The sequence below is a fragment of the Brassica rapa genome, chromosome A02 (assembly GCF_000309985.2).
Source record: "Brassica rapa cultivar Chiifu-401-42 chromosome A02, CAAS_Brap_v3.01, whole genome shotgun sequence".
Lineage (NCBI taxonomy): Eukaryota > Viridiplantae > Streptophyta > Magnoliopsida > Brassicales > Brassicaceae > Brassica > Brassica rapa.
Window position 1 is genome coordinate 11,396,991 of NC_024796.2, and position 26,231 is coordinate 11,423,221.

General features: G+C 32.4%; 2 protein-coding genes and 1 long non-coding RNA gene across 5 annotated transcripts; 2 read left to right on the forward strand and 1 right to left on the reverse strand.

Annotated features, from left to right (window-relative positions):
* Positions 1-110: 110 nt before the first annotated feature.
* Positions 111-2,844, forward strand: LOC103852656. 3 transcript variants are annotated; one of them, XM_009129555.3, is made up of 9 exons: positions 111-444; positions 820-1,180; positions 1,270-1,303; positions 1,569-1,781; positions 1,857-1,946; positions 2,025-2,090; positions 2,170-2,261; positions 2,348-2,395; positions 2,529-2,838. In XM_009129555.3, exons 2-9 carry the CDS (start codon positions 849-851, stop codon positions 2,635-2,637), a joined length of 984 nt encoding a protein of 327 aa, XP_009127803.1. In that variant the 5' UTR covers positions 111-444; positions 820-848; the 3' UTR covers positions 2,638-2,838. The 3 variants fall into 3 exon arrangements, with proteins under 3 accessions (XP_009127803.1, XP_009127804.1, XP_009127802.1); XM_009129556.3 differs by lacking the exon at positions 111-444 and having other exon boundaries at positions 501-1,180; positions 2,187-2,261; positions 2,529-2,844; XM_009129554.3 differs by lacking the exon at positions 111-444 and having other exon boundaries at positions 528-1,180.
* On the reverse strand, positions 2,577-8,525 carry LOC117131792. Its single transcript, XR_004455158.1, has 2 exons — positions 7,360-8,525; positions 2,577-3,529 (listed from the first exon to the last, which is right to left on the reverse strand). It is a non-coding gene; the product is annotated as an uncharacterized LOC117131792 (long non-coding RNA).
* An 8,452-nt stretch (positions 8,526-16,977) lies between these two features.
* On the forward strand, positions 16,978-22,714 carry LOC103852657 (homeobox protein knotted-1-like 2). Its single transcript, XM_009129557.3, has 5 exons — positions 16,978-17,555; positions 17,634-17,756; positions 17,838-17,982; positions 21,959-22,200; positions 22,324-22,714. The coding sequence occupies exons 1-5, from the start codon at positions 17,241-17,243 to the stop codon at positions 22,480-22,482; spliced, it is 984 nt and encodes a 327-aa protein (XP_009127805.1). The 5' UTR covers positions 16,978-17,240; the 3' UTR covers positions 22,483-22,714.
* The last annotated feature ends 3,517 nt before the right edge of the window (positions 22,715-26,231 follow it).

Sequence of the window (26,231 nt, forward strand, 5' to 3'; positions counted from 1 at the left end):
GCTTTCTAGTATCCTTTAGTGGACCTTAGATAATCCATTAATGGGCCTTATGTAATATAAACAAGTTAGCATAAGAAAGATGGTAGATGTTACTTTTTTTTTTTTAACACAGATGCTAGATGTTACAAGTTGGAATAAGAAGGACATTCGACCTCCAGCTTTCTAGACCCTTTCCTCTTGACCGTTCGATTTGATTACTCGGGAAAATCAACGGTTCTAAATTAAATAAACTAAAACCAAATAAAAAACTAATAAACGTGTGGAGGTGGCAGTGATAATTACAAAGAAACACAAAAGCCAAATCTCCCACAAACTCTCCCAATTAAAATCATTTTTAAAAAATCATCAGATTCGAAATTCATTACAGAGGAGGAGAGAGTTCTTCTCATGGAGTTTACTAACAGAATCTGATACGGAAGACAAGAGATCAAAGCTTTATTACAGGTATCACATCTAGTCTCCTTTAAATGATTCTTGTCTTATCTCTCTTCTTGTTTTTTCTTTTCTTGTTTTTTACTTTGGTTTTTTTTCTTGTCTCTGGTTAAGTAAAGAATCTGTCTCTTGCTTTGAATGCTACATCACTCGATCATTTAAACTTTTATCTTCTTTCTCCTTTTTTTTTTGATGTTAATGCAAAACCAACTCCGTGATGTCTCATCATGTGTTTCTCGCCTCTGCTTTTTCTCTTTTCCCTCGACATGAACTCATCAGCTTGTTGTAGCATAAACAAACGCTGAAACTAAGAAAGTTACAGAGACATTTTGATAACGATGACAAAGAATGTGTTCAGCCGAGTTGATCTTTCGAGTTTCGTGACAGGTTCGACAGAGCACACGTGGCAACCAACAATGTCTGCGGAGACCAACATCCCAAGTTACTGGCTGAACTGGAGATTCTTCCTCTGCGCGATCTTCGTCTTAACGTCTCTCTTTCTATCTTCTTTCTTAATTTGGAGATACGAAGGACCTGGAAAACGCAGGAAACGTGGAGGTGGTCATGATCATGATCAAAGAGAAGGAACAGGAGTTGTGTACGATGATGAAACGTGGAACACGTGTGTGAGAAGGATTCATCCGAACTGGCTTTTAGGTTTTCGAGTTTTCGGTTTTGTTACTCTTCTTGGACTCATCTCTGGTAATGCTATTGCTGATGGAGCTGGCATCTTCATCTTCTACACACAGTGAGTCTTCCGTATTATCTGATTAGATTTCACATTTTGAGGAACGTTCACTTGTTCTGATGGGAGAGTGTTTTGATTGTTCTTATCAGATGGACTTTCACATTGGTCACAATCTACTTTGGGGTATGCCTTTTTTCTTAACAATTCACCAGCATCAGTGAGATTTTGGGGTTAGATAATTTAGTAAAAGTTTTTATAAAAAATAAAAATTTTAAATAAATTTGGAGACTTATGTCTATATTAATTATTTTTTGAAATTTGTGGGGGCCTATGACCAATGCTTTACTTGGGTATGCTCAGGACCGCCCATGCTTCTATGCGTCAGTGAATGTTGATTATTAGATGTGTTTTTATGTGGACACTTATATTGGACTTGATTATAATGCAGGTTGCAGCCTTGATGTCCATATACAAATTTAGATCTGGTGATAACTATCAGAACGGAGTTAGTACTGTAGATGAAGAGCAAGGGTCGTATAGACCTCCAATTCATGGCGAAAACTCGAATGTGTTTAAAGCTTCTAACGGACACGAGAGACATAATAGGTCAACACGTCAACTAGCTTCTACATTGGGTTACATCCATCAGATTCTTTTTCAAGTAAGTGTCAGATGTGTTACGTTTCTCTGTGTTAAGTTTCTCTCTGTCTCTGAACATGTGTTTTTGGATTTGTAGACTTGTGCAGGAGCTGTATTGCTTACAGATGGTGTGTTTTGGTTCATTATCTACCCTTTTCTCACTTCCAAAGATTTCAATCTTGACTTTGTAAGTTTTAACTTTTAACACACATTTTGTAAGTTGTATCTGACATGCTCAACTCTAACCAAACATTTTATACTGTAGTTCATTGTGATTATGCACTCAGTCAACGCTGTTTTCCTCCTCGGTGAAACTTTCTTGAACTCTCTTGTTAGTCTCTCTATCCTTTCCTTACTCAACGTAATAAGATGATGTGGTTATAGTGGTATGATGATTTATTTGTATGCAGCGGTTCCCATTGTTCAGGATATCATACTTTGTGGTATGGACCGGTGTATTTGTTATATTCCAATGGATTGTTCATGCTTGTGTCTCTTTCTGGTAATACTCATGGACCATGGTTCTATCCTTCTTTACATGATCCTATGAACATTTTACTATAACATATGTGTAATCTGTTTATGCAGGTGGCCATACCCATTCTTGGACTTGTCATCATCCTACGCCCCTTTATGGTACGCTACACAAACTCATCGCCCGTTACTTTTATAACAACCTGTACCACCAAATAATAGAGATCAAACTCAACTTCTGATGTAGACAATGATTCTTGATCTTAAATGGACTGAATGGTTTAATTGATGGCAGGTATGCCGCCGTTGGGTTGATGCACGTACCGTGCTTTGGTGTCTTTGCGTTGATCGTGAAGTTGAAGTACATGTGGCTCTCAAAATGTTTCTCAGAAGAACCACAGTAACACATAGCCTATATACACGAATGGTTGGTTATATTCTTGAACAGAGTTCAAAAATTTATACACTATCATGTACAGATACAGGTTCTTTCCTGCCTTCTGTATCAATTTTTTTTGTAAATGACATTCAAAGTTCCTGTTGAAGGAACATATAAATCACTTAGACGGTCACCATGATTATTTTTATGAATAGCCTGATGAACATTACCATTTTCTTTCTAGCATATCTGCATCATAGACAAGATTCTCTTAATTCTATCAGAAATGTAACAATAATAGTGGACCGGATTTGAAAGGGAGACATCATAAGTTCCACAAATCCATTTTCAATTAGATAATGAATAAATATATATCCCTCTAAGCTAATTAATCATATCTTCTCTTCTTCCCCTATTTAATCACATTCAGATATTATTATATCGTGTGACTTTTATTTTCAAACTTCAAAAGAAGCATCATGTTTACGGGAATATTTTGGAACTGAAATTCCTGAGAAAACATATTTTATTCAGATTTGAACAAACCTTTATATTCGTATCCGAAAATGGCGAAGAAGATAACATTTTCGATCATTTTTGTCGTTGACCCGATTCTTCACACACATGGTTGAACATCTTCTGTATACATAATAGCCATTTAAGTGTTAAAAGAGCATTTAAACGAAGAGACGAAATACACCAAAATATTTGTTTTATATCTTAGTGGACAAAATTAAAACAAAATAGCATCGTACTAATCACTAATTAGATAATACATAATATTAGTATTTGGTAGTAGTTGTAAGTAATTTTAAGAAGATAGACGTCCACCAAAAATTAAACTTTGTGGTAATGTTAACAAAGTAACTGGAACAACTGTATACTAATAGGAAATAAATGGTTATGTATTCGTAGTGCTAATCTACTAATAATAGCAATCCTATTTAATTCTAAAGGTTATGAATTTCACTTATATTGAAAAATTGTGTCCTTTCTAAAAAATGTCAAAAAAAAACTGTTTTGCTTGGCATCTTTTCATTCTCAAACAAGGCAACCCTTAAACAAAATTTCTCTTATTAATCTCTCTATATATGTGTGTATATGTGTTTTACTAACACTTTAATTAGTCCTCCATCGTTCTTTTGTCTCCTCTCAAATTTCATTTCCACCAAGAATCTCAGAATTGATTTATTTGTTTTGCTCTCTATCCCAATCTGAAGAAAATTAGAATTAATGTTTTCGCAAGCCAAAACTTTCGTGGCAGTAATTCCAGTTGCGATGCAATTGAGTTGGTGGTTATCACTTACTGCCATCTCTAATTTCAGTGAGCATTTTGTTACTGTTGGATTTGAAACGTGTTTACAATAATAGTTCAAAGTTATCGTTCATCATAACCTCATGTTTCTTTTAAGAAATCACTATCAATGTCCTTTCCTTTAGACAAATTTGGGGTTCTCATCATTCAATTTTCTAATAGTTTAATACATCTAAATTTATGTTGTTGTTCTTTCGTTTGCTCTTTTTAGATTCTAGATTGAGGCTTACCATATTAGAGAACAAGGGGTTTATGTCTGTCATTCAATAAATCTATAGAGGAAAACGCGCAGTGATGAGATCATCCAAATTGTCGTTGGGTTAATTAGACGTTGTCGTTGTGTCTCTCCATAGGAGTGTTATTCTGGTGTGATGATCACTGGTTTCTTTCTATGACGATGGTTTCATCTTTAAGTTGTGTTGTTTCATCTTAGAAGTTTCAATAGTTAAAAAGAAGTTGCCAAATTATATATGTGTCTTTTCAACATTTCCTGTAAAATGTTATTGTTTGAAAAGTTGTGTCTTTTTAATTAGTTTTAAAAATAGTTAAAATATCCTAAAGAGTGTGTTTCTAAAAATTTAAGAGTTGTGTTTATTCATTAGATTTTTTCTTCTATATATATATATATATTATTTTTTTGATAAAAAATATATTGGGTAATTGTATATTGACATATAATTATCTTTACAGATAATAGGTTTCTATTATTGTCATGTAATTGTTTGAAGAGTTGTGTCTTTTTAATTAGTTTTAAAAGTAGTTAAAATATCTTAAAGAGTGTCTTTCTAAAATTGTAAGAGTTATATCTATTCATTAGGTTTTATTGCCTATATATATGGGGTAATTGGTATATGTGACGTATAATTATTTTAATGGATAATGGGTTGTATCATTGTCATAGGAATTGGAACTGTTATAACGCATAACGTAAAAACAAATATTGGTCTACATGTCGATCAAGGTTCAAAATCGTATTGTTCTTCTAATTTAAATAAGGTCTAGTGGCGTCTCGGGACGAACGCGTATACGGAGGTGCAGAGATACGCAAGCAGCGAATGATGAGTCTTCCCATGATCACATGTTCGACTTTGTAAGTCATGTTATAACTTATAAGTTGATTAGTTATTTTATTTGTTGTAATTGTCAAGATATATACTAATACTGAAGAAGTGAAGAGACTGGTTAGTGTCCTCTACAACTACACACATTATTTCAACGAAATGTGAAATGATGATACCCTATTGTTTTGGTAACCCATTCTTTTGGGAGAAGTTGGAGAGATAATATATTGATTAACAGCCAAAACTTACTTTAATTGAAATTTCATAAACCTATATACGATGAGATTTTTCAAAAAACAGAACATATTGATTTATTCTTAATTGAAATATATAAATGTTATTTTTAACTGTATGGTAAAAAAGAAAAATCTTACATTGTAGGTATGTAATATTTTTAAGTATTCTTTATAAATATTTTATTTAATTAGTAAACTGTAAAACTATGTAATGATATGTCTTGACACTGTTAAAAAAATTGGTTTTAGAAAGTTTAAAATGTCTAAAAATATGTTTTATAGTCCTATAAATTATATAGGTTCTTTGGAGTTATTTATGAAATTGTTTTGATATTTAAGCGGTTGGCAAAATGTTTATAGTTGTGTTCTTATATATTCACAAATCTTATCATTCTACAGTGTGTCTTCTCATCTTAAAAATTTATCTAAAAATGTGTATTTTCATTCTAACAATGTGTTTCTTCATCCTAAAAATTGTATGAGTTTAATAGAAGTTGTCAAAATGTTTAAATATGTGTTTTTCATCCTAATAATTGCATTGGTTAAAACATTTTCCTTTATACATGAGTTCCATAGACTATTAAACGTAAATGGAAGAATTATTAGCGATTAAAGTGAATATTTGTAACAGTTTAAGTGAATCAGTGCAATTGTTTTGTGAACAGTTATACCTAAGTAAATGAAATATTGTAACTTTTGGTGAATATAATTTTTAGTGATGAACCATTACAATCTTTGGTGATGAACCATTGCAATTGTAGGTGACAATAGACGTCTTTGGTGATAAATCATTGCAACTTTTCGTATTAACAACCATTGCAACTCTTAGTTCTCTATATAAAGAGTTGTGGACACTAATAAATTACAACCAGGAAAACACGATAATCATAGATATACTATAAAAGAGATTCATTGTTCCAAAATCATCAAAAATCTTTGAAGAAATATATAAATACATGAATTTTTTTTTCTGTTTTTCTTATATCTTAGGCTAAGGTGGGAAATTTTGGTTTGAGGAACCGATAAAATTTTAGAGTATTTATATCTAAATATCACCTCGCTTTCAAAAATGCTATTTGAAAATCTAATAAAAGTGGTTAATGGTTTCAAAAAGGTAAATCCATATTTTATCAACTTAGTTAATTTTATGTTCCATAGTTTACTATAATAAGTGTTAGTGTTTTACAAAAATTCTTTCAGAAATTTAAAGCAATGTTATAAATGAAAATGGCATATATTTTTAATAAAATGAGTTCATTATAATAACTTTAAACATGCATGGAAACTTCAGTGTGTGTGCCTTTACCAATAAGTTATATTTTTAAGTTGTTGTATTTTTTACGTACAATTTAATAGTGTAAGAGTATTTATTTATATAATTCTTAGTTTTCTCAGTTTATTGAATTTTAATTTTATTTTTATGGAAGTATTCATTTGTTTATTATTATTTTTCTGTTGAGTAGATGCATTCTTTAAGAATACTAAAATGTTTTAAAAGTGTATCCTTTTAAAAAAGTTAATATCTTTTCAGTTTAAATTATATTTTAGAGAAAATTAATCTGTTTATATGAGTGTATCTTTATTTTTTCTTAACTAAACTGAATATGTTTTAGACTCATTGATAAACAAAATATTTTATCAAATAAATTGTATTATATTAACATATTCTAAAAACAAAAGTACATAATAATATGCAATAATGATAAGTTTCCTAAAAATGTCCAAGGGTGTGTCTTTTATTCTTATATAAACTGCATAATTTTTTGTGATGTTAATTTTATCATGTGACAAATTATTTTTATTATATTTTTTTAAAAGAATTCAAAATATGTGTCTGTTCGTTCAAAATAAAGTTTATTCAAAATATTTATAATTTTATTACAACCAAACCTATAAACAAAATGTAGATTTTTAGTATTATTAATAACAAGAATATAGTTTCATGCTTTTTTGATCAACTGGTTTTCATTAATTTAAAATAAACTGTTTTTGGCCTCAGGCCCATAACATGCTAAGACATGTATTTCTTCAAAATAAATTGTAAACAATTTTTTATAAGAAAACTATATTATAAAATATAGCATTTTTATTTTCATAAAATGAGTTCCCGTGCGATATCGCACGGGGTTCCTTACCTAGTACAATTAAAACAAATTCTTAAAACTGTTATCTTTTTACTTTTGTCATCTAAATTTTTATTGCAATTGAAATAGACAAATTGGCGGGATAAAAATACATCCCCATAAATAAGAATCAATAAAATTATATTTCAAATTTATCTTTGGAAAATTAGACAGAAAGTTTTAACTTTCTAATTATAAAAAAACTTTCTAATAAAGCACGCACAAAAGTTGTCGGCTCTAGGCTGTTTCACTTTTCAGTTTTAATCTGAAATCAAAATTTTATTCAAATGGTTTAAAGAAAATAATCATAGATTTCAACAGTCAGATTTTCATTTTCTGATACTTTCCAGCTATAAAAAAAAAAAAAAAATAGTCTCAGTTCTTTTTTAGATTGAATGGAACTCGAGTAAATGTCCATTTCACGTTTTGAAACGTTTAAGAATCGGAGTTTCTTGAAACTCGTAAAAACACATTCAAAACTCGTTTTTTTTTTTAAATTTCATTTTAGAATTTTAGAAATTACAGATTCTTTTTGGAAAAGCAAAAAAAACTCTTATGTTATTTTTTAATTTAAAACAGATTTATAAACCATTTATAAATATGGGGATATACTTTGCAAAGAGCAGAAGATTTGGTATTTGTGTACACTAATCTTCTTTTTCCATCTATAGACGAAGTCTTGAATACAAAGATGGTTTTAATCATATATGAGATGTTGGAGGTTTGATTCATTGGATGAGATTAATATTGGGAGACTTGAATTTATCTTTCTCTTGGTGATAAATGGTTAAGTTTGCTGGAGCTAATGAAAATGAGGCTGAAGATGATGCTATTGATCTTTGGCTTGTCTTTATGATTTTTATCTTGAGTTAAATTAAGTAATATATGAGTATTGGATTTGTGTTATTTTGAATTTTTATATGATTTTTGATATTTTATTTTTATTTATTTTATTTCTGTATACTTAAACACTATCAATGGTTATTTGTTGATTTGTATTCTTAGATGCATTAAATAGAAGAAAACAATTGTACTTATATTTATAAACGTTTCAAAACGTTTTCATTCCTATTTTTTGTTAATAATCACGTTTCTACGTTTCAAAAAACATATAGCCGTTTCCGATTCCTTCCAACCTAGGATCTTTCTCAACCCCTCGGCCCTCGGTTTCTTATCTACAGCTTGTTTTTACTTATTTTATTGTTACTACGACTTTCAAGAACATGTATGTGCACAACGTGGTTTCTTAGCCACATTATCGGTACACTTTTATCGGGAGACCCTCGAAAGAGTGATATAGTTGAAGAGATGTGGTCAAGTTATTTTGGGTGATATGTTGAATTTTGAGTCGCTAAACAAACGTAACACAAATTAGCTTTTTTGAACTAATCGCATATACGCCAGTGCCATAAAAATATTGTTCAGCGCAACATTTGGCAAAGATTGAAAATTAACCATTCCAAAATTTTTGCTTTTTTTTTTCCGTCGACATTTCATTTATTCTAAAAGGTACAAAAGCCCAAATTATAAACAGAGTTCAAGTGAGAGATTAAACCCAATATATTTTAAGCCCAATATAAGCTTGTACAAAAGATAGGATAAGTTCAAATTTAAGGCCAACTACGTGTCGAGATTTTAGGGAATGACGTCATCCGGATAGACTCGAATTCTCTGGAACATCACCGAAGAAACGTTTCCTGGTAAGCTTCCGACGGTGATACCTACGGTGTGCTTCTCTTCCAGGGTCTCAACTCAAAAGATGTTAGTACACCTTCTGTTAATCGCCGGGTTGATGATAGGTCTAAATCTGAAGCACTGGAAAATAAGCTCGCAGATGACTGAGATCAAACACTCTTTGGCGCACCACCTAACACGGTGAAGAGACAACTATTTCTTCATGTTCAAACACAATTGATCTGAATCTTCTGTTTATTGAGAAACTCCACTTCAAACAAACTCAATAGAGATAGTGTAGATTTACTCACCATAAAAGAAGAACAAGCAATACCGGAAGAAACAGAAAGAACTATAAATCAACCCAGAAAAATAACTTCCTAGCAGAAGGTGAGCATAGATGTAAAATAAAACAAAAACAAAGATAAACCGAATACATCAGACTTTACATCGGACTTAGCCGGAAAAGATACTGATCTCAAAAGATCGGGACACCAGAAAACAAAAGAAATAGAGGTGACCGATGGCTAAAGCCGCCGCCGGCTACCCTACACGGCAAGCTTTACTGGAGATTTTTTAGAGAGATGAGAGAACTTAATCCTAGAGAGAGAAATTCTTTTTTACAAAGCAAACTTTTGTTTAACTGTGATAAAAAAAAGCGGTTGAAGTGTACCATCTCTATTTTTCTGTATGAAGCAATTCTTGAATTTAATTTCTATAAATTATAGTATATGCATTGACTAGAATAACGTGTATCAGCTTTTTAGCTCCTTTTAAACATGATGGTTATGATTTGCGAGCTATACCCAATGAAAAAAAAAGTCAGCTAATACTTGCACTTTTGGAATAATAGTTAGGTTTCCACCGTCAAATGCGCCATAACCAAAAGGCTAGGCTTATCTTATATAAATATAGTAATATCCAATCTAAGTCAAAACCGAAGATAAACAAAATTGTGCCACGTTAATCAAAATAGATTTTATCTTTGGTAAGCTTTTGACCTTAGGTAATTAAATAAAACTAACTTTCCATATATGTATCTTTTGATCTCACCCGCACAGTTGGAGCCCAATTTCCTTGCACTCTTGTCTTTGACTCAACTCAAAAAAAATATTTAGAAGTTTTTAGACTTTTTTTGTACATGTACTTTCATTTTAATTTTATTTGATAAACCAACAATATGTGGTAATAGTATTAGCGACAAATCACTATTCGTGTTTTAAAATTCTAACGGTCCATTTAAATTTGTACTGGATGAACTGAGGTGCATAACCGAATTCATAAACAAATATAGTATATCCTTTTAGTTTAAAAAATATTAACACAGCATAAACGTTGTCTCAAAATATAAAATGTTACCATGGTAATAAGTTTTTGCGTGTATTTCAATGGTACTCTTGATGTCTTAAGACTATTTTTCGTTTTTCATTATAATACAATTGATAAAAAAATACAACTTAAACTGATCCATTTCCGCAGTGTCCTAGTTTTTACTATTATTCAGTAAGCATATAAGAAATATAACACATCACTTTCTGTTGAACTTCGAAATTTTATAAGATAACAAAAGAAAGACAAAGTTTGTATTTGATGGACCACAGACAAAACCGAAGGACCACTTCACAAGATAGATTTGAAAAAAAAAATTTATGTTAAGAAACATATATTAAACACTTTGCATCAGGATGCTTTGATATTGTTTTGTTTTAATGCATGTCCACGACATCCCCAGACTTCGGGTTTTCTTTTCTTATAACCACGTGGTAATCATGGGAATAAAATCATTGAACTACAGTAATTTATAATAAGACCTGTTTAGTTAACCATGGGAATAAAAGACTGTTTTTTTGTCAACAGTAATGTTTTTTCTTTCTTAAACAAGTATCTTCATACAATGTGGTTGTTTGTTTAACGTCGCCTCTTATATAAATATTTTTGTGTGTTTAAATAATTCATAAATTTGGTTTTGTTTGAAAAGCAGATGTTAATGTTTTTTTCTCAAGAAGATGTTAATGTTAAAGTAAGTTTTTGTCTCAATACTCATATTTTAGGACATACAGATGAATGCATAATTGCTTGTGATGGCCGATTATTTTAGGTTGTAAGGTTAGAACTCAGAAGCCGATTATGATGCTGTGTGACAACAATATAGATGCTACCTCAAGGATGCTGTTCCAATAACTATTATTTCCCACTGTTTCAAGCGACATTTCACAAGATTTATTCCTAAAGATAATTTTTAAATAATCCATAATTGACTTTCTAGACACATAAAGGCTTCCATTGTTTTATATTTCCGGCCAAATCATTGTGGAACTTTGGTGTATATATAAGGTTTTGGTGCAACGAAGGCTGAAGAACAAAAAAAAAATCAAATCGATCTGTCTTCAGTTTTTGCTTAACAAACAAAGCTATAGGAGACTATTTTGTCCACTTTTTTTTGAAAAGGTATGTTGGTATGTTTTGGTAAATTTTTATATTTAAACCCTCTATACGAGTTTCTAAATATCTCAGTTATGCTCAACTTATCAGAATTATGTACAGTCGTTTTAAAATTTTAATATAAATATGTTAAATAATAAAGTACTCATTTTTAACGTTATAATAATTAAATATTTGCTTTCGTAACAACATACAGTAACTTTTTGTGACATTGTTTGAGAATTCCTGAAAAGTTGAGGCAGCTTAATATACATAAATGAATTTAACAAAATAATGAATATCAGGTAAAACCAGAATATATGAAAGTTGAAACTCACCTACTCACCTGTAAATATCAGCATCAGTAAATACAAACTGATTCAATCATTTAGCCACTATTGTTATCTTTATTTTGTTCTGCAAAGTCATGTGGACTGATGATGGAAGGGTCGGACCAAAACATGTCTAATTTCTCGAGTGCAATGATCATATAAAAACGTGTAACCTAGAGCCTTTACCAAAAAACAATATGATAGATTACATATGTAATATATATGTTTATGTGTATGCCGTGAAGACCAACGGTGGGATTCTTATCCGGGACGATCCAACGAAGTGAAATGGAAGAAGCAAAGCTCTGTCGTTTTATATGGTTTGGACGCAACCAAAGCTTTATGTCAGTAAAATTTCCCACCAAAGTGGTCCGATGGATGTGTCCATCAAACTGTAACATCAACGAAAAGACCTTTACTACACTTTTACTTTTCGTAAAAAAAATACTGGCTCGTCGGATTGGGTTTCGGAGAAGACCCATGCATAAAATGAGTTTTTCATAAAATAAGAAAACTGATAATGAACGATGTCAAAAAAAAAAAAAACTGATATTGAATTTAGAAAATGGCAACATCCATAGATAATGGGGGCGATTGGTTGGGATGTAATGTAGAAAATTTACTTTAGAATTTAGTCTGTAGAATTTTTTGATTTAGATTTAAGGGATGTAACTTTAAAATTTCTTACAGCTAAAAAAATGGAGCTTTAGAAAATAAGATTTTTACAACTATTTTTTGTATGTTTTTACTGAAACTTTAATTTTTTTGTTGTAACTTTAAAAAATAAGATAAAGCATGATTAGTAGTATTTAAGGTTGTAGATGAAAATTAAAGCTAAAGTCACTTCTTACAGCCCAACCAATCACCCATATTAAAAACTGATTATAAAACGCATCTAAAAATCCACAAAATAGCATTCATTGAACATTAAAAGATTATCTTAAACACTAATTAATTCTATTTCTAATTTCTACCCTTAAACACTAACTGTTAATTCTAATTTCAAATGAAATACATATTTAGTATTTAATTTATTATTTAACATTTTTTTAAATAGTTTATTTTTATTTTCAATGTATATAATTAATCATATTATTATACATAGGGATATATTTATCATTCTATTCATAACAAATATTATTTATATATTATTTAAGCGTAATTTAATTTGATAAACGTGAAGAAATAAATTAAATTGCAGGTTCTATTACCATATAGTGTATATATCAGTTTATATAATACGCGACTTAAGATTCTTTATGCATATAATGAGAAGTGCTATTAGTCGAGTGGCCACTAAAAGTTTTTTCAAAAGATTTTTAATTAGCACATGACAGCAATTAAGCACAACAATTGCTCGCTAAGACCATCACTTGATGGCTGTGATCGACAAAGAGCACGTAGCTACCGTGGTCATGTATACATATAACCAGAGAATTAGAATCAAAGAAGTGAAGTTAAAGTTAAACCGATCCAGTTAGACAACTAGAATCGTAGGGTGTTGTGTCGGCCACCGTAATTGGAACAAGAAAGCGTATTCAGGTCATTCACGGCCGTGCAACTTCTTTCGTCACGCGACGAATATTTATCCTCGAATTTAAGTAGATTGTTTCCAATTGAATTTTATTTGTTTCTTACATACACTATAGATTCTTTTTTTTTTAAACACTATAGATTCTCTATTGGGGTTTACTTGCAAGCAAACTATGCTTTTGTAAACACTCAAACGTATTATTCTCTTTATATTATTATGTCCGGGGTAGACCTGGGCGTTTTTAACTCAATCCGAAGTACCTACCTAGATCCGAACCGGAAAAATCGAAACCGAATCCGAACTGTTATACAAAAATATCCGAACGGGACTTATGAGCTTAATACTTTAGTGTTTGGTTATAATCCGAACCGAACCGACATCCGAACTAAGATCCGAAGATATTCGAAATTAGTTAAATATGTTAAAGTTTTTGTCAATTTTTAAGGTTTAAAAAAAAAAAATGTTTGGACGATTTTAAACATTGGTTACATCCGATCCGAACCGAACCTGAAAGGAACCAAACTGAAACCGTTCCGATAATTAATAAAATCCGAATGGCACTTCTGAGCATAACACCGAAAATCCGAATTATCCGGACCGAAACCGAACGGTTCACCGAACGTCCAGACCTAATCCGAGGGAATAAACATGCCTAAAAGAGACAATAATAATATACATATCGTAGAGTATATGCCTAATAAAGACACGATAACAATCCCAAGAAAGTATTTTGTACTCTCTAATACTCCACAACACACGGGTCATGGGTGTATTCTTTTTATCATCAATAATTCATAGATATGGGTGTATTCTTTTTATCATCAATTCATAGATGTACACTTCTCGCGTTATAACACGGCTTCGATAATTATACAACCGCGCGTCCATAAGGTTCCGTCATGCATAGGTGCATAAAGTTGGTAAGGTTTTAATTACTAAGTCTATGAAACTAATAAAATATTATTGTTTCAACATTATTCATTTATAAAATTTTTTTTACTGTATTAGAGTCCATGAACCAAATGAATAGTACATAATTTTAGTGTTTACTTTTTATTTATAAATTAGTATTTAAACGTTTATATAATTTGTTATATATCTAAAAGTAAAATATTTGTGTTTTATACTTTAATGAATTATTAATATTTTCACGATATAGTTATAAGTTTATATCTAAAAAATTCAGTATATATTTTTTTAGAAACTGAACTTATATATATAATGAATAGTTAGAGGGAATAAAATTATATTCGAGTAAAATTTTTAAGTCTTGTAAAATAACAAGCATTATTAAAATTAATAAATAAATATTAATAATAAAATATTAAAATATTCGGTTTTGTCAACTAAAATATTCTCTAAAAAAAATGAAGGAAACAAAATGTAAACTTATTATGAATTTATTTTATTTTGAGGAAGGAATGAAGATAACCATTAGAGATATCCTAAACTAATATGGAACTTACTATAAATATGTTGTTAGTGTATAATATGTACCAGGGGTGGATGCACCCCAACTCTTTTTTATTCTCTTCACTAATTTACACTTTGTGTAATGTCCTTGATTAAAAAATTAAACAGGATGAAAAATACCGTGTGCCTACTGTTCTACATCCGCCCCTAATATCAGTGATCATATATATGTGTACTAGTTAATTTGAAAATAAAAATAAAGTTTTGCAGACAGAATTTTATGAAATGTAAACACTACTCTTCTGTTGACAAAAAAAAAAAAACACTACTCTTCTAAATCGGGCTAATCCTGTCCGTCCATTTCCACAGAATTGATAGTCATTTGGACTGTATATAACACGTATAAATCATTTTCAATCGAGATCGAGGTGTCGCATATCATCTATAAATTGTTCAAGCGAGGTTTCGAATAATGACTTACACCCCTGCACCGCTATTAATAGTAACAAATATTTCTATATTTATTTATGTATATATGTATTTTGTTATTATTAAAACCGGACCACGGTTATTCCGTTGTTGTCATGCATTTTACCATTCAGATTTCGAATATGCGTTAAGGTAAAACATCAAGTATTATGAAACGAAAAAAATAATATTTTTAAACTGAAATCTTGTGCGTTAATTTATAGATTTACATTAGATTTTAGTTATTAATACAGTGGATATATTGTAATATATATATCTATGTCGTCAACAATAACGACAAATGATAACGATAATTTTTCTTTTTTTGGTTGTTGAATTGCTGGCAATAAAAATCCAACAAACATAACGCTGATTTTTGCTGTTCTCATTTTAAAATATTAAGGCCACTGCACTAGAGACACAGCACTATCCATACATTCACATAAGTTTACTGGCATACCACTGGTAACTAGTTAACTACCATTCGAGCCTTAAATTAATGCAATAAAGAATATTTAGCCATGGAACCATCTAACAGATTCTTCTGTTAACAAAATAATTGTAGACTTAATTAGATTATTTTTTTTTACCCTGCTTGATCACCTAATTAAAACGTAAATTCTTACAAAAATTAAGTTTGGGGGTTTAAATAAAATGGATACTTAAGACATCTCCAATGGGTTCGCATAAAAAATTTCCTCATAATTTTATAGTTGGCGTCAAATTAAATTTTGCTCCAAAGTTACCTTTATTTTTTTTCCTCAAAATAAAATATTCCAATTATGTACGATTATTAATACTTATTATTAATTACAATAAAGCTATGTATTTTAAAAAATCACAAAAAAAAATTCAACTATAATTTTTATTTTAACTAAATTTTTATTTTATACATAAATTTAGTTTTAGAAAATAGAAAATGAATTATATTAACTTATAATTGTATTAACGAAAGTATTATTAATTTTAATAAAGTATAAAACATAAATATTGAATCTTTTAAATATAAAATAAAACTATATAAAAATTTAAAGATCAATTTGTAAATAAAAAGTTCAATAGTAAAAATGATTTGTGAATAGTGTTCCTCAAATTCGAGAGGATACTATTTATATCCTCATTTTTTGCTGTTGCACTATTGAAGAATATTTTATTGTTTTTTAAATATTTTTCAAAAATGATGTAACATTAGGATGGTCTTAGGGTGTTATTTTCGCCTTTTAGACAATAATTGATGTATATCAAAACTAGTCATGATTAATGTTATACATTTGAATGGGACAAACAAAAAAGGTGGTATTGAATCACGAAGAAAGAATACAAGCAGGCTGATCATGGTTATTTAATTTACCCGAATCGTATTCCTTAACACATATGACAAGCCTTTCTTCTTTTTTCACTCTCCTTAATTTTAAAAGTGAGAAAGTATATTTATATATATTATAGAATAATTTGATAATGTCGCTTATGCAAATAATACTAGTACAAGTAATATAAAGCAGCTTTATTAATAAATACTCTAACAAGAACATCGCAAATATATTATATTGATATTATTTAATAATATAATTTAAATTTAAATATATACAAATAAATCACCCACATAATTTGACATTTTATATCTTTTGCTGAAATTTTTCTGTTTAAATTTGTTATACTATTTTATTATTTTAATTATGAGAAATCATGTAAATACCCCACTAATGATGCTTCCAATATGCATGAAATATTGAAATTTATGCTAGTGTATCTCAAGGACACTGGCAGGACTCAGGAGAGAAGAAAAAACGATAAATAGGTCTTATACCTAAATTCGTAATTTTCAATATAAATATATTCTTTTCGTCCAAAACGTTTTGGTTTATTTTATTTACGATCATGCCCTCGAACGACAGTCCGAGACCGACTCACTCTATTTTTTCATTGTCTCTCTCTCCACGCAGTGGAACTGGATACAAGTTTGTGGAGCAGCTCCGTTTCATCGTCTTCGTAACTTTGTGCTTCATCAGAAAGTAAAGACAAGACAAGGCTTGAAAGATCAAAGCTACGTTATGGATAGAATGTGCGGTTTCCGTTCGGCGGGAGATTACTCGGAGAAGGCTGAGCTGATGATGTCTTCTTCGGAGAGTCTTATGTCGCTGTCTGATTACCATAACTTGATTTGTTCATCCGCCGGAGAAAACCACGTGTTTGGATCCAACGAGCTTTTCTCAGCAGCAGCTTCTGCTTTGTCCTCGGAGGTTTCGATTGCGCCGCCTGCTCGAAGAGCTGATCAGGACAACCCCTCACTTGGTCTCATTAAGTCGAAAATCGCTTCTCATCCTTTGTATCCCCGCTTGCTTCAGACCTACATCGATTGCCAAAAGGTGATTGGTTGATTTATATACACACAACCAAGATCAGTTGTGCTGATGAGTATGTTTTTTTTGTTACTTTATTCGCAGGTGGGAGCTCCTTTGGAGATAGCGTGTGTGTTGGAAGAGATTCAGCGAGAGAACGATGTGTACAAGAGAGATGTTGCTCCTTTATCTTGCTTTGGAGCTGATCCTGAACTTGATGAGTTCATGGTTTCTCACTTCATCCTTGGTCTCGATCTTTAATTCTCTAACCTTTTAATCTTTTCTATAAATCATTTTTTGCTATTTTAGGAAACATATTGCGATATATTGGTTAAGTACAAATCCGATCTGGCGAGGCCGTTCGATGAGGCTACGACTTTCCTGAACAAGATCGAAACGCAACTTCAGGACCTGTGCACTGGTCCCGCTTCTGCCAGAGGCCTTTCAGTTTCAGGTCAGCTCTAAAATGATCTCTTTCTTATTTGCATGTGCTGTTGATTTCTTGTTCAGTCTTTAGGTTTTATTGATCTGCTTGTCCTATTATTTAAATTTCACCTTACAAAACTAGCGGATATGGAAAATCTTAGCCAGAACTTTCCCTTCGGTGCTCCACACCAGTTCCTAGGAATTGATGAAAACCTTCTGACACATGTTTTGGTTCCTTTAATATATTTGCTATTTTAATATTACAATAATCGTGGGGAACGATAGAAACTATAAGCTTAGTAAATCCAGTTGTAGAAACAACCGCGTGAATATAAAACCCTAATTATGGTGAAAACATTTGCTACATATTTACTGCCATTTTCCTTCAATGGTTCTTGTTGTTTTTGCTTACAAATGTTTCCTGCGAAAAGCTAAACTTTGTGACATTATTTTTTTCGTCATCCGTTATGGTTTAGTAGTCGTGGGGCTTTAGATGGTGTTAAGCAAAAGGAGTGGGTGGGATTTTCTCTTGCTCAACGATATTTTCTTCCTTAGTGCATGATTTTGTGTATGTTATACTTTTCTTTTGTTACTTTATATATGTAGTTGTATTATTATCTTCTCTGACAGAAAGAAAATGGTCTATGAAAGCAAAAACTTCTGCGGTAGAGATTCCGATTTTGACGTTTCAATGTCGTACTGAAAGTTTTTTAAAATGCTTTCCTTTCCAGTGAAAAACTAATGATAAGAGAAAAAAAAACCTAGTCTTAAGTTCTACTAAAAAATAAAAATGCCATTGATTTTCTTGAGACCGTTTCTTTACTTCATGTTTTAGACCATCTGAGTCGCTAGGCTTATGCTGTTTTCATCTTCATTAAGACTGACGGGTAAAACAAAACTTTGGCAGTTCTTTAACTGCTCCCAAATTCTCTTGGTGAGAAACATTTTCAGAATTTTTTTTCTTTCCATTTTATAATAAATGTTGCTGTGTGACTTGAGTTTGTTTCACAAAAAATAATCATTTTTATATACTCGATCAAGATTTTCAAACAAATTCATTATTAGAGAGATGAACTTATAGTCTATTATCAGGGTTAATAGTTTAACCACGTTTGTAAAGGGTTTTAAAGATAAAACGGAGAGAGTAGTTGACAGTCCCCAACTTGTAGACATCTGTCCTTATTATTGGATACATTGTGTGTTAGTCTTACATTTGAATTCAGTCAAGTCCAAATGTGTTCATTTCGTCACGTTTACAAAATCACTCGCATGTGCTTATCTTTTACGAACCTCCCTTGACTATGTACACAACATAAATGTCTTGAATATGTCAGCTGGTTGGGTTTTGTGTTATTTGAACCTAAAAGAGCAAAAATAAATCTTTGGTAGATTTCAAGTTCCAATGTCTGAGCTAATGCGCATGGATTGTATAATTAGCCTTCTAAAATGCTTTCTGGCCAAGTGGTAGTATTTTGCATGGCGTGGTTAATGTGTTTGTCGTCTTGTAATCTTGTTGGAACTATACATCTAATTAGTTATGTTTGTTTTCTGAGTTAAAAAGGATATAACCTGGTGAGTATTTACTACTAGCCCATATATGGAACTATTAGGTTTTTTTCTCCATAAAGTACTGCTTTATTTACCTTGTGTAGAGTCTTTGTTAGTGTACAATAATTTATTAGCCGCCTAAGCTTTTTCACGATCTTAGGGATTTTAAATTAATCATTTCTTTCTTCAACTACACCTGATAAGAGCTAGCTGTAAAGAAATGGAACTAAAAATCGTGGGTTTCAGCTTTTGTAGGCTTATTGTTATCGTGCTATTTTGTATGTAGTCTGTAGATATCAAATGCAGTTTCGGTTGTACTTTGTTAGCATTGTTTAATTTGGAAAAGTTGTTAATACATATCAGGTCGTATTTAATTAATTGTAGTTTGCGTAGGGAATCATGTTCAAAAGGTTTTAAAACGGATCGCTGCAGGTTGAATTTTCTATAGTGGGCGAATGTTTAGTTTATAATCTTATATTTTAATGTTGGGAAGTACAACTAACTTTTTTGTTTGGGTAATCTCATGTATTTTCTTTTTGATTGGATATGTATTACCTTCTGAACTTATCTTTTTCCTTAGCCAATAGCTTTTCCTGCTTCTTAACTCTCTCGAGAAGAGATTTTCTTTTCAACTGAATTTATCTTAAACTAATCAAAAGCTTCCTAATGTATTCGTTTCACCTGTTTTCAGAGTCACGTGCTTTGGTTTCTTTTCTTGCTAATATGCTTTAGGAATAAACCATATCCTCTTTTGGCCCAGTGATGTTTATCATAACAATTGGATTTATCATTTATCTGCTCTTTTTTTCTCGTTTCTTGATGTTTTGTGCTAAATGACGAGCCTCATCATTTGCTTTAACTTCATATCAGAATACTAGATTCGAATCAGAATGCCTTAGGAAAGCCACGTCTAATATGGAGTAATCTTACAAAATGTAGTTTTGTGTTCTAGAGTGTAATTTGTATTCTAGTCTCTAGACATGAAGGTATGATCTCCATGCCTAGAAAGAAAATTACTAGTGATTGCACATTAGTTGTTCGTCTAGTTGTAGTCATGATCACTTAAGAGAGCCGTGTCCATTGTCGTGTTGCACATAGTAGGTTCTTAATACAATACGCATTATTCACGTAAAACTAACAACAAAAAGAGAGGATGATAAGCTTGAATTAGAAACTTTATAGGACCTTTTAAATTCAAAATAGAAGAGGGCTTAAGATGGAAGAACAAAGCGGGGTGCATTGGGTGGTCGGGTGTCACATGGACTCCCGTGGATTCCGCTGGTGGATCCCTCCGTGACCCAATAGCAACTTCCTCTTTTAAAAGCTTTTTTCTTCTGATTATAAAGGAAAAGGGAAAAAAGAAAATAGGGTTTCTCTGTACAACCCAATCATCTATGACTAATGCTTCTCCACTTTCTTGTTCTTGCCATCCTTTTCAACTATTGTTTAGTAATAGTGGTTGTCATGTCGTCCCTGCGTTGTGCTCTTAGTGGGCCATGTTATTTCATCGTGTCTTTACCTTCTTGGTATTTTTTTGTCAATGCATTGATGTTTATGAATCAAATTCGGTTAATAGGTAAAGATCAAACTAAGTTACTATTGCACATGCCTTCCTCAACTAGCAAAGATGGGTATGAACTATCTTTGTCTGATTTGTCTAAAGATCGCTAGCCCATGCATGTGTCTATGCATTTAAGATGGTCCTTCTATGTATAGCAAACCCATAACATGATTCATATCCTGGGATGTCTATATTGAAATTATATATCTTTTTTGAATGAATGTTAAATTGGTATTCATCAAAAAAATATTTTTACATCAAGGTGTTGCAGAATTTAAAGAGATTGTTTTCTCAAATTATATATCTCGTTGCCTCTTTCGCATTAATGCCTTATGATATTAGTATAGTATAGGTCCTTGACAAAAAAAAAAAGATTAGTATAGTAGGTAATTTCTTTTATCTAATCAAATGATTGGAGATTAACTCTAGTGCCATTTTTTAAAATATGGTGCCACTAATTTGATTAGTGGCAGCAACATTATGGGGCCAGTTTGGTCATCGCAAAAAAAATCATAAGCGTTGTGGAAGCGTTATTTCCGGGGGTCATTTCTATACCTCAAAAAGCTCAGAAAAGGTAACACGTGTCGTGACTCCGGTGGGCGGTGGTAGGCCCCAGGGGAGCACTTCGTCCTCTGACAAGTGAAAATGGAAGCTTATACACTTGTTCAGTCACGACAACAGTTATTGTCTGTGTGTTTGTGAAGCCCTCGATATTCTCTCGCTACTTTGTTTTTTCCTCTTTTACCCCTAAGCCATTTGACTCCCTTCTATAGGTTTTTGGCTCTTTTCTTGTTTTAGCCGTTTAGCTGAGCATACAATGATACAGTCATATCATATCTTAATGTTAAGCATTGAGTGACCTTCTGCATGTCACTAATTTTTGCTATATGAATAGATGATGGTGCGGTTTCATCAGACGAAGAACTAAGAGAAAGTGATGACGTAGCAACCCAGGACAGCCAACAAAGAAGTAATGACCGGGAACTCAAGGACCAGCTGCTGCGTAAATTCGGTAGCCATATAAGTTCATTGAAACTCGAGTTCTCCAAGAAGAAGAAGAAAGGGAAGCTACCAAGAGAAGCAAGACAAGCATTGCTTGATTGGTGGAATGTTCATTATAAATGGCCTTACCCAACTGTAAGTCTGCTGTGTTTTGGACCGTATATACTAATGGAGACAGGATGTTATGTTTCTATATTTCAGTCAGCCTAACAATTGGTCACTGTTGTGTTCATCTCAACTCGTATGAAATGTGTGCAGGAAGCTGACAAAATAGCCTTGGCTGAAGAAACGGGTTTGGATCAAAAACAAATCAACAACTGGTTTATAAACCAAAGGAAACGCCATTGGAAGCCATCCGAGAACATGCCGTTCGCTATGATGGACGATTCTAGTGAAACTTTCTTTACCGAGGAATGAAACGTAACAGAAGCCTATGCATTGACATCATGCGTTGTATAATTCTATATTACATTGTTTTGCCAAGATAAAAAAGAAGCTAAAAGCTTTGGTACATGGAGTGTCATTGCCAGTAAATTAAACTCCTAGAGTCCTAGGCCAAACGAAAAGAATATTTACATGTACGGCCGAGGGGCGAAACGACCCTTTGTATTAAAATATATATGGGCAAATATTAATTGTCACATATCCACCACTGGTCTAAAATGATGGCACTCATCTGGTTCTCAAGTTCATGTAAATGTAGTCCTAAATAATATTACATAAACAATTTGTTACAAGTTGTGACTGGAACATCATTGTTAAAATACAAATATTCAAATAACTTTTGAGTAGCTGAAACATTCTATCTTCCAATAAGGTTGAAGCTTGCTTATCAGTTGAGGTTGGCAATGGCTTGGCGTTTTCATGCGAAAAAACATTCATTATCTCGTGTCTGGATCTTTAAAAGGGCTTCTCGATTGATTTTTTTTTTCATTGAATAGGTTTCATCTGGTATACAAATTACTCAATATCGCATCTATCTATACATACTAGCTAAATCTTCCGACTCGTTTATATTAAACTTTGGTTTGTGCTCATGATCAACGATGTTTTTGTTGTTCTTATGGTAGCTTCGAAGGCCTCATCTACCCTTGCGAGATAGTTGCAAGAGGTGCACAAGCAGCTGAATCTATATCAGAACCATATTGAAACTCCATGAATCTATTATCCAGTAACAGAAGATATACTAGGTAATGACAAGATTTCCACTTTGTTCGTTAGCATGTGCAAGATCTTTGACATGGATGGTCTTAGCGATGCGATTTCTTGAGTGTACAAAAGCCATATCTAAACAAGTCTCACTAACTCATTTTTGATGATGATACTATCATACTGATTCTTCCAGTTCAGGTTTGGATCATATATTTTTTTTTGTTAACGAAGATGAATCGTTGAAGGCTCTTGTTCTGAAGGTATTCATAGACGAGAAGACTATCTGGTCCCGATCAGCTGCACCAAACAGCCTGACGAGGATCTTACGTTTGTTGGTATCTTGTTCAAGAAATCTTGATCTGAGTTAAGAAAGCATCTCGTGAAAAAGCGCGCGTCCTTCTGACCGTTACAACCACTCGTTAGCCACAGAAGCAGAAGCATTCTCTAAACACTCGTTACAAGACTCAAGTTCCTCCACTAAAAACGTGCGTGTCCTACTAAATACATAACCTTTATTCTTCCGGACCGGTCAAGGGTTATGTATTCTGTTTCAGTAGCTTAACTGATGAAAAAGGTGTGTGATAATATAGTCCACCAAATTTGCTGTTTCTATCTCTCTACTGCTTGGTCAAAAAAGTAGCAATTTTAGAAAGAATTTTGAAACCTTCCTTCTAGAGAAGAGAGGCCCACCCAATTCTACTTAACAAAATGAAATGTTTTAAAAAGGCCTAGCCTGCACAAAATTCACGCAGACTAAAAGGGGCTTAAATGAGAAGAAATCAAAGATCTTTTTAATTTCGGACTTATCTATATCATCCATATCTTTTCATATGCTTTCGATGTCCTTTTTTTTCTTTGATTAATCTTAAAAGAGGCCGTAACACAAGATTTTCTGGGAAGTCACACATCCTAGTACTGTTTTCACCCAAGCATGTTTAACTGCGAAATTCTGATGGGATTTGCCGGTGTGATCGTACACGGTGTTTTAGTTAAGTTCTGATATTTTCGAAAAAGAAAAAGAAAAGAGTTTTGGTGTTTTAAAGACGTGGTTCAAAATTTACTCTGTAAGTTCTATTAATTAAATATATATCTTTAAATTTTTTAATTATTTATATATATATTTTTTTCTGAAAAACTAATTATAAATTATTTTTTCCAACAGCAAAAATATAATTGGGCCTTCGGGATCACTGAGAGGGTGAGGAAGAAGTTTGAAGCGAAGGCGAAAGTTCGCTTGTTGGACACGGTCTCCAACTGGAAGGGTGACTGGATCGTGAAGGGGTATGAGCGTGGCAAACCCGCTGAGCTCACCACGGATGTCTGGGATGGCCTCATCCGATATTGGCGTCTTCCTGATTCCATTAGAATCGCCCAGTCTTGCTCTAACTCCCGTAACACAGTCGATGAGCACGGGAACGGGCCGATGCTTCACACTACGGGCCAAAAACCCCACGCTGGTGTCCGTTTGGAAATGGTAATTAAAAATTTAATTATATTAAATTTTTAGTATATTTTTATATATATATTCTAATTAACAACTTTCTTAAATGTTTTTTTAGGCCAAAGAGACGGGAGAATTCCCGTCTCTTATGCAACTTTACGAGAGGACCCACAAGAACAAGGCGGGCCGATTTATAGATGGCAAGTCCGAACAAATCTACAACGATTTGGCTGCTCGGGTTGAAGAACGCCAGACCCAGCTGACCCAACAGTCCACCGATGGATTACCCGTCACCTTATCCACACCTGAAGTGGATAAGCTTTACGAGGAGGTAAATTTTCTAAAATTTTAATTTTTTTAAATATTCATTTAATTTAACTTTAAATTTTTACTAACAAAATTTATTTTTTGTTTTTAAGGTTGTCCCTAAAAAAAAGGGACGGACGTTGGGGATTGGTTCCGTCAACGATGTTCCGATAGCGACATCGTCTTATGTTCAGCGACGGGATGATGAAGTCGCTCAGCTGCGTAGGGAGTCCGAAGAGCTGCGTAGAGAGTCTACTGAGCTGCGTAGAGATTCTACTCAGCTGCGATCTCGTATGGGTGGACTCGAGGGCTTCTTGGACGTTGTAGCGGCCACAAATCCGGAATGGGCGACTTTGTTGAGGACCATGCGACAAGAAAATCCTATCCCAGGCCAGTCACCGACCGACGACTCACATGCCGAGGCGGATGTTCAGGCGAGGAGTGATGAATTCTACGAGGCGATTAATTAACGACCACCCAAGTTCTTTTTAATTTCGGTTCTTGTATTATGAATTCAAAACTTATTTATAAATAAAATATTTTGGTTTTGATTTTTTTAGAATTTTAATTTCATTAATAATTTAAATAATTTAAATTATATTTATAATTATAATTTTTTATATTTCTATAAAATAATGAAACGAAGTAAATTCGTAGCTAATTTTGCGGCTTCTTTACGTGGAAGATTAACGTGGTTTTTACGAGGAAACGTTTGGAAATCTATCAAGGTTTTTACGTTTTCTTTACGTGGAAAGTTTTCAAGGTATTTACGTCAATTTTACGAGTATTTATTTACGTGTGTCTTACGAGGAAAGATTTTCGTGGTAATTACGAGGAATGTTAGCGACGTCCTTACGAGGAATCTTTACGTGGTCTTTACGAGGAAAATTAGCGACGTCCTTACGAGGAATCTTTACGTGGTCTTTACGACGAAATATCCTCCTTCGCTTTTACGACGAAATTATTTCCTCGCTAACTTACGACGATTTAGCGAGGATATATGCGTTACGACAAACATATAACGACGAAACGGGTTTCCTCGCTAATTCGTCGTAACACTGCTTTTACGACGAATTAGCGAGGAAAACTGCCCTCGTAAAACTTGTGTTTTCTTGTAGTGTTTCCTTTATGAATTAGGTTTTGGTGTTTTTTTTTTCCTTTTGCATATGTTTAAGTTGCTGGAGAATACATATATACTTCATCAGTTTATTAAAATACTCTCTATTTCAAAATAAAATTCATATTTTTGACACATAACAATTACTTT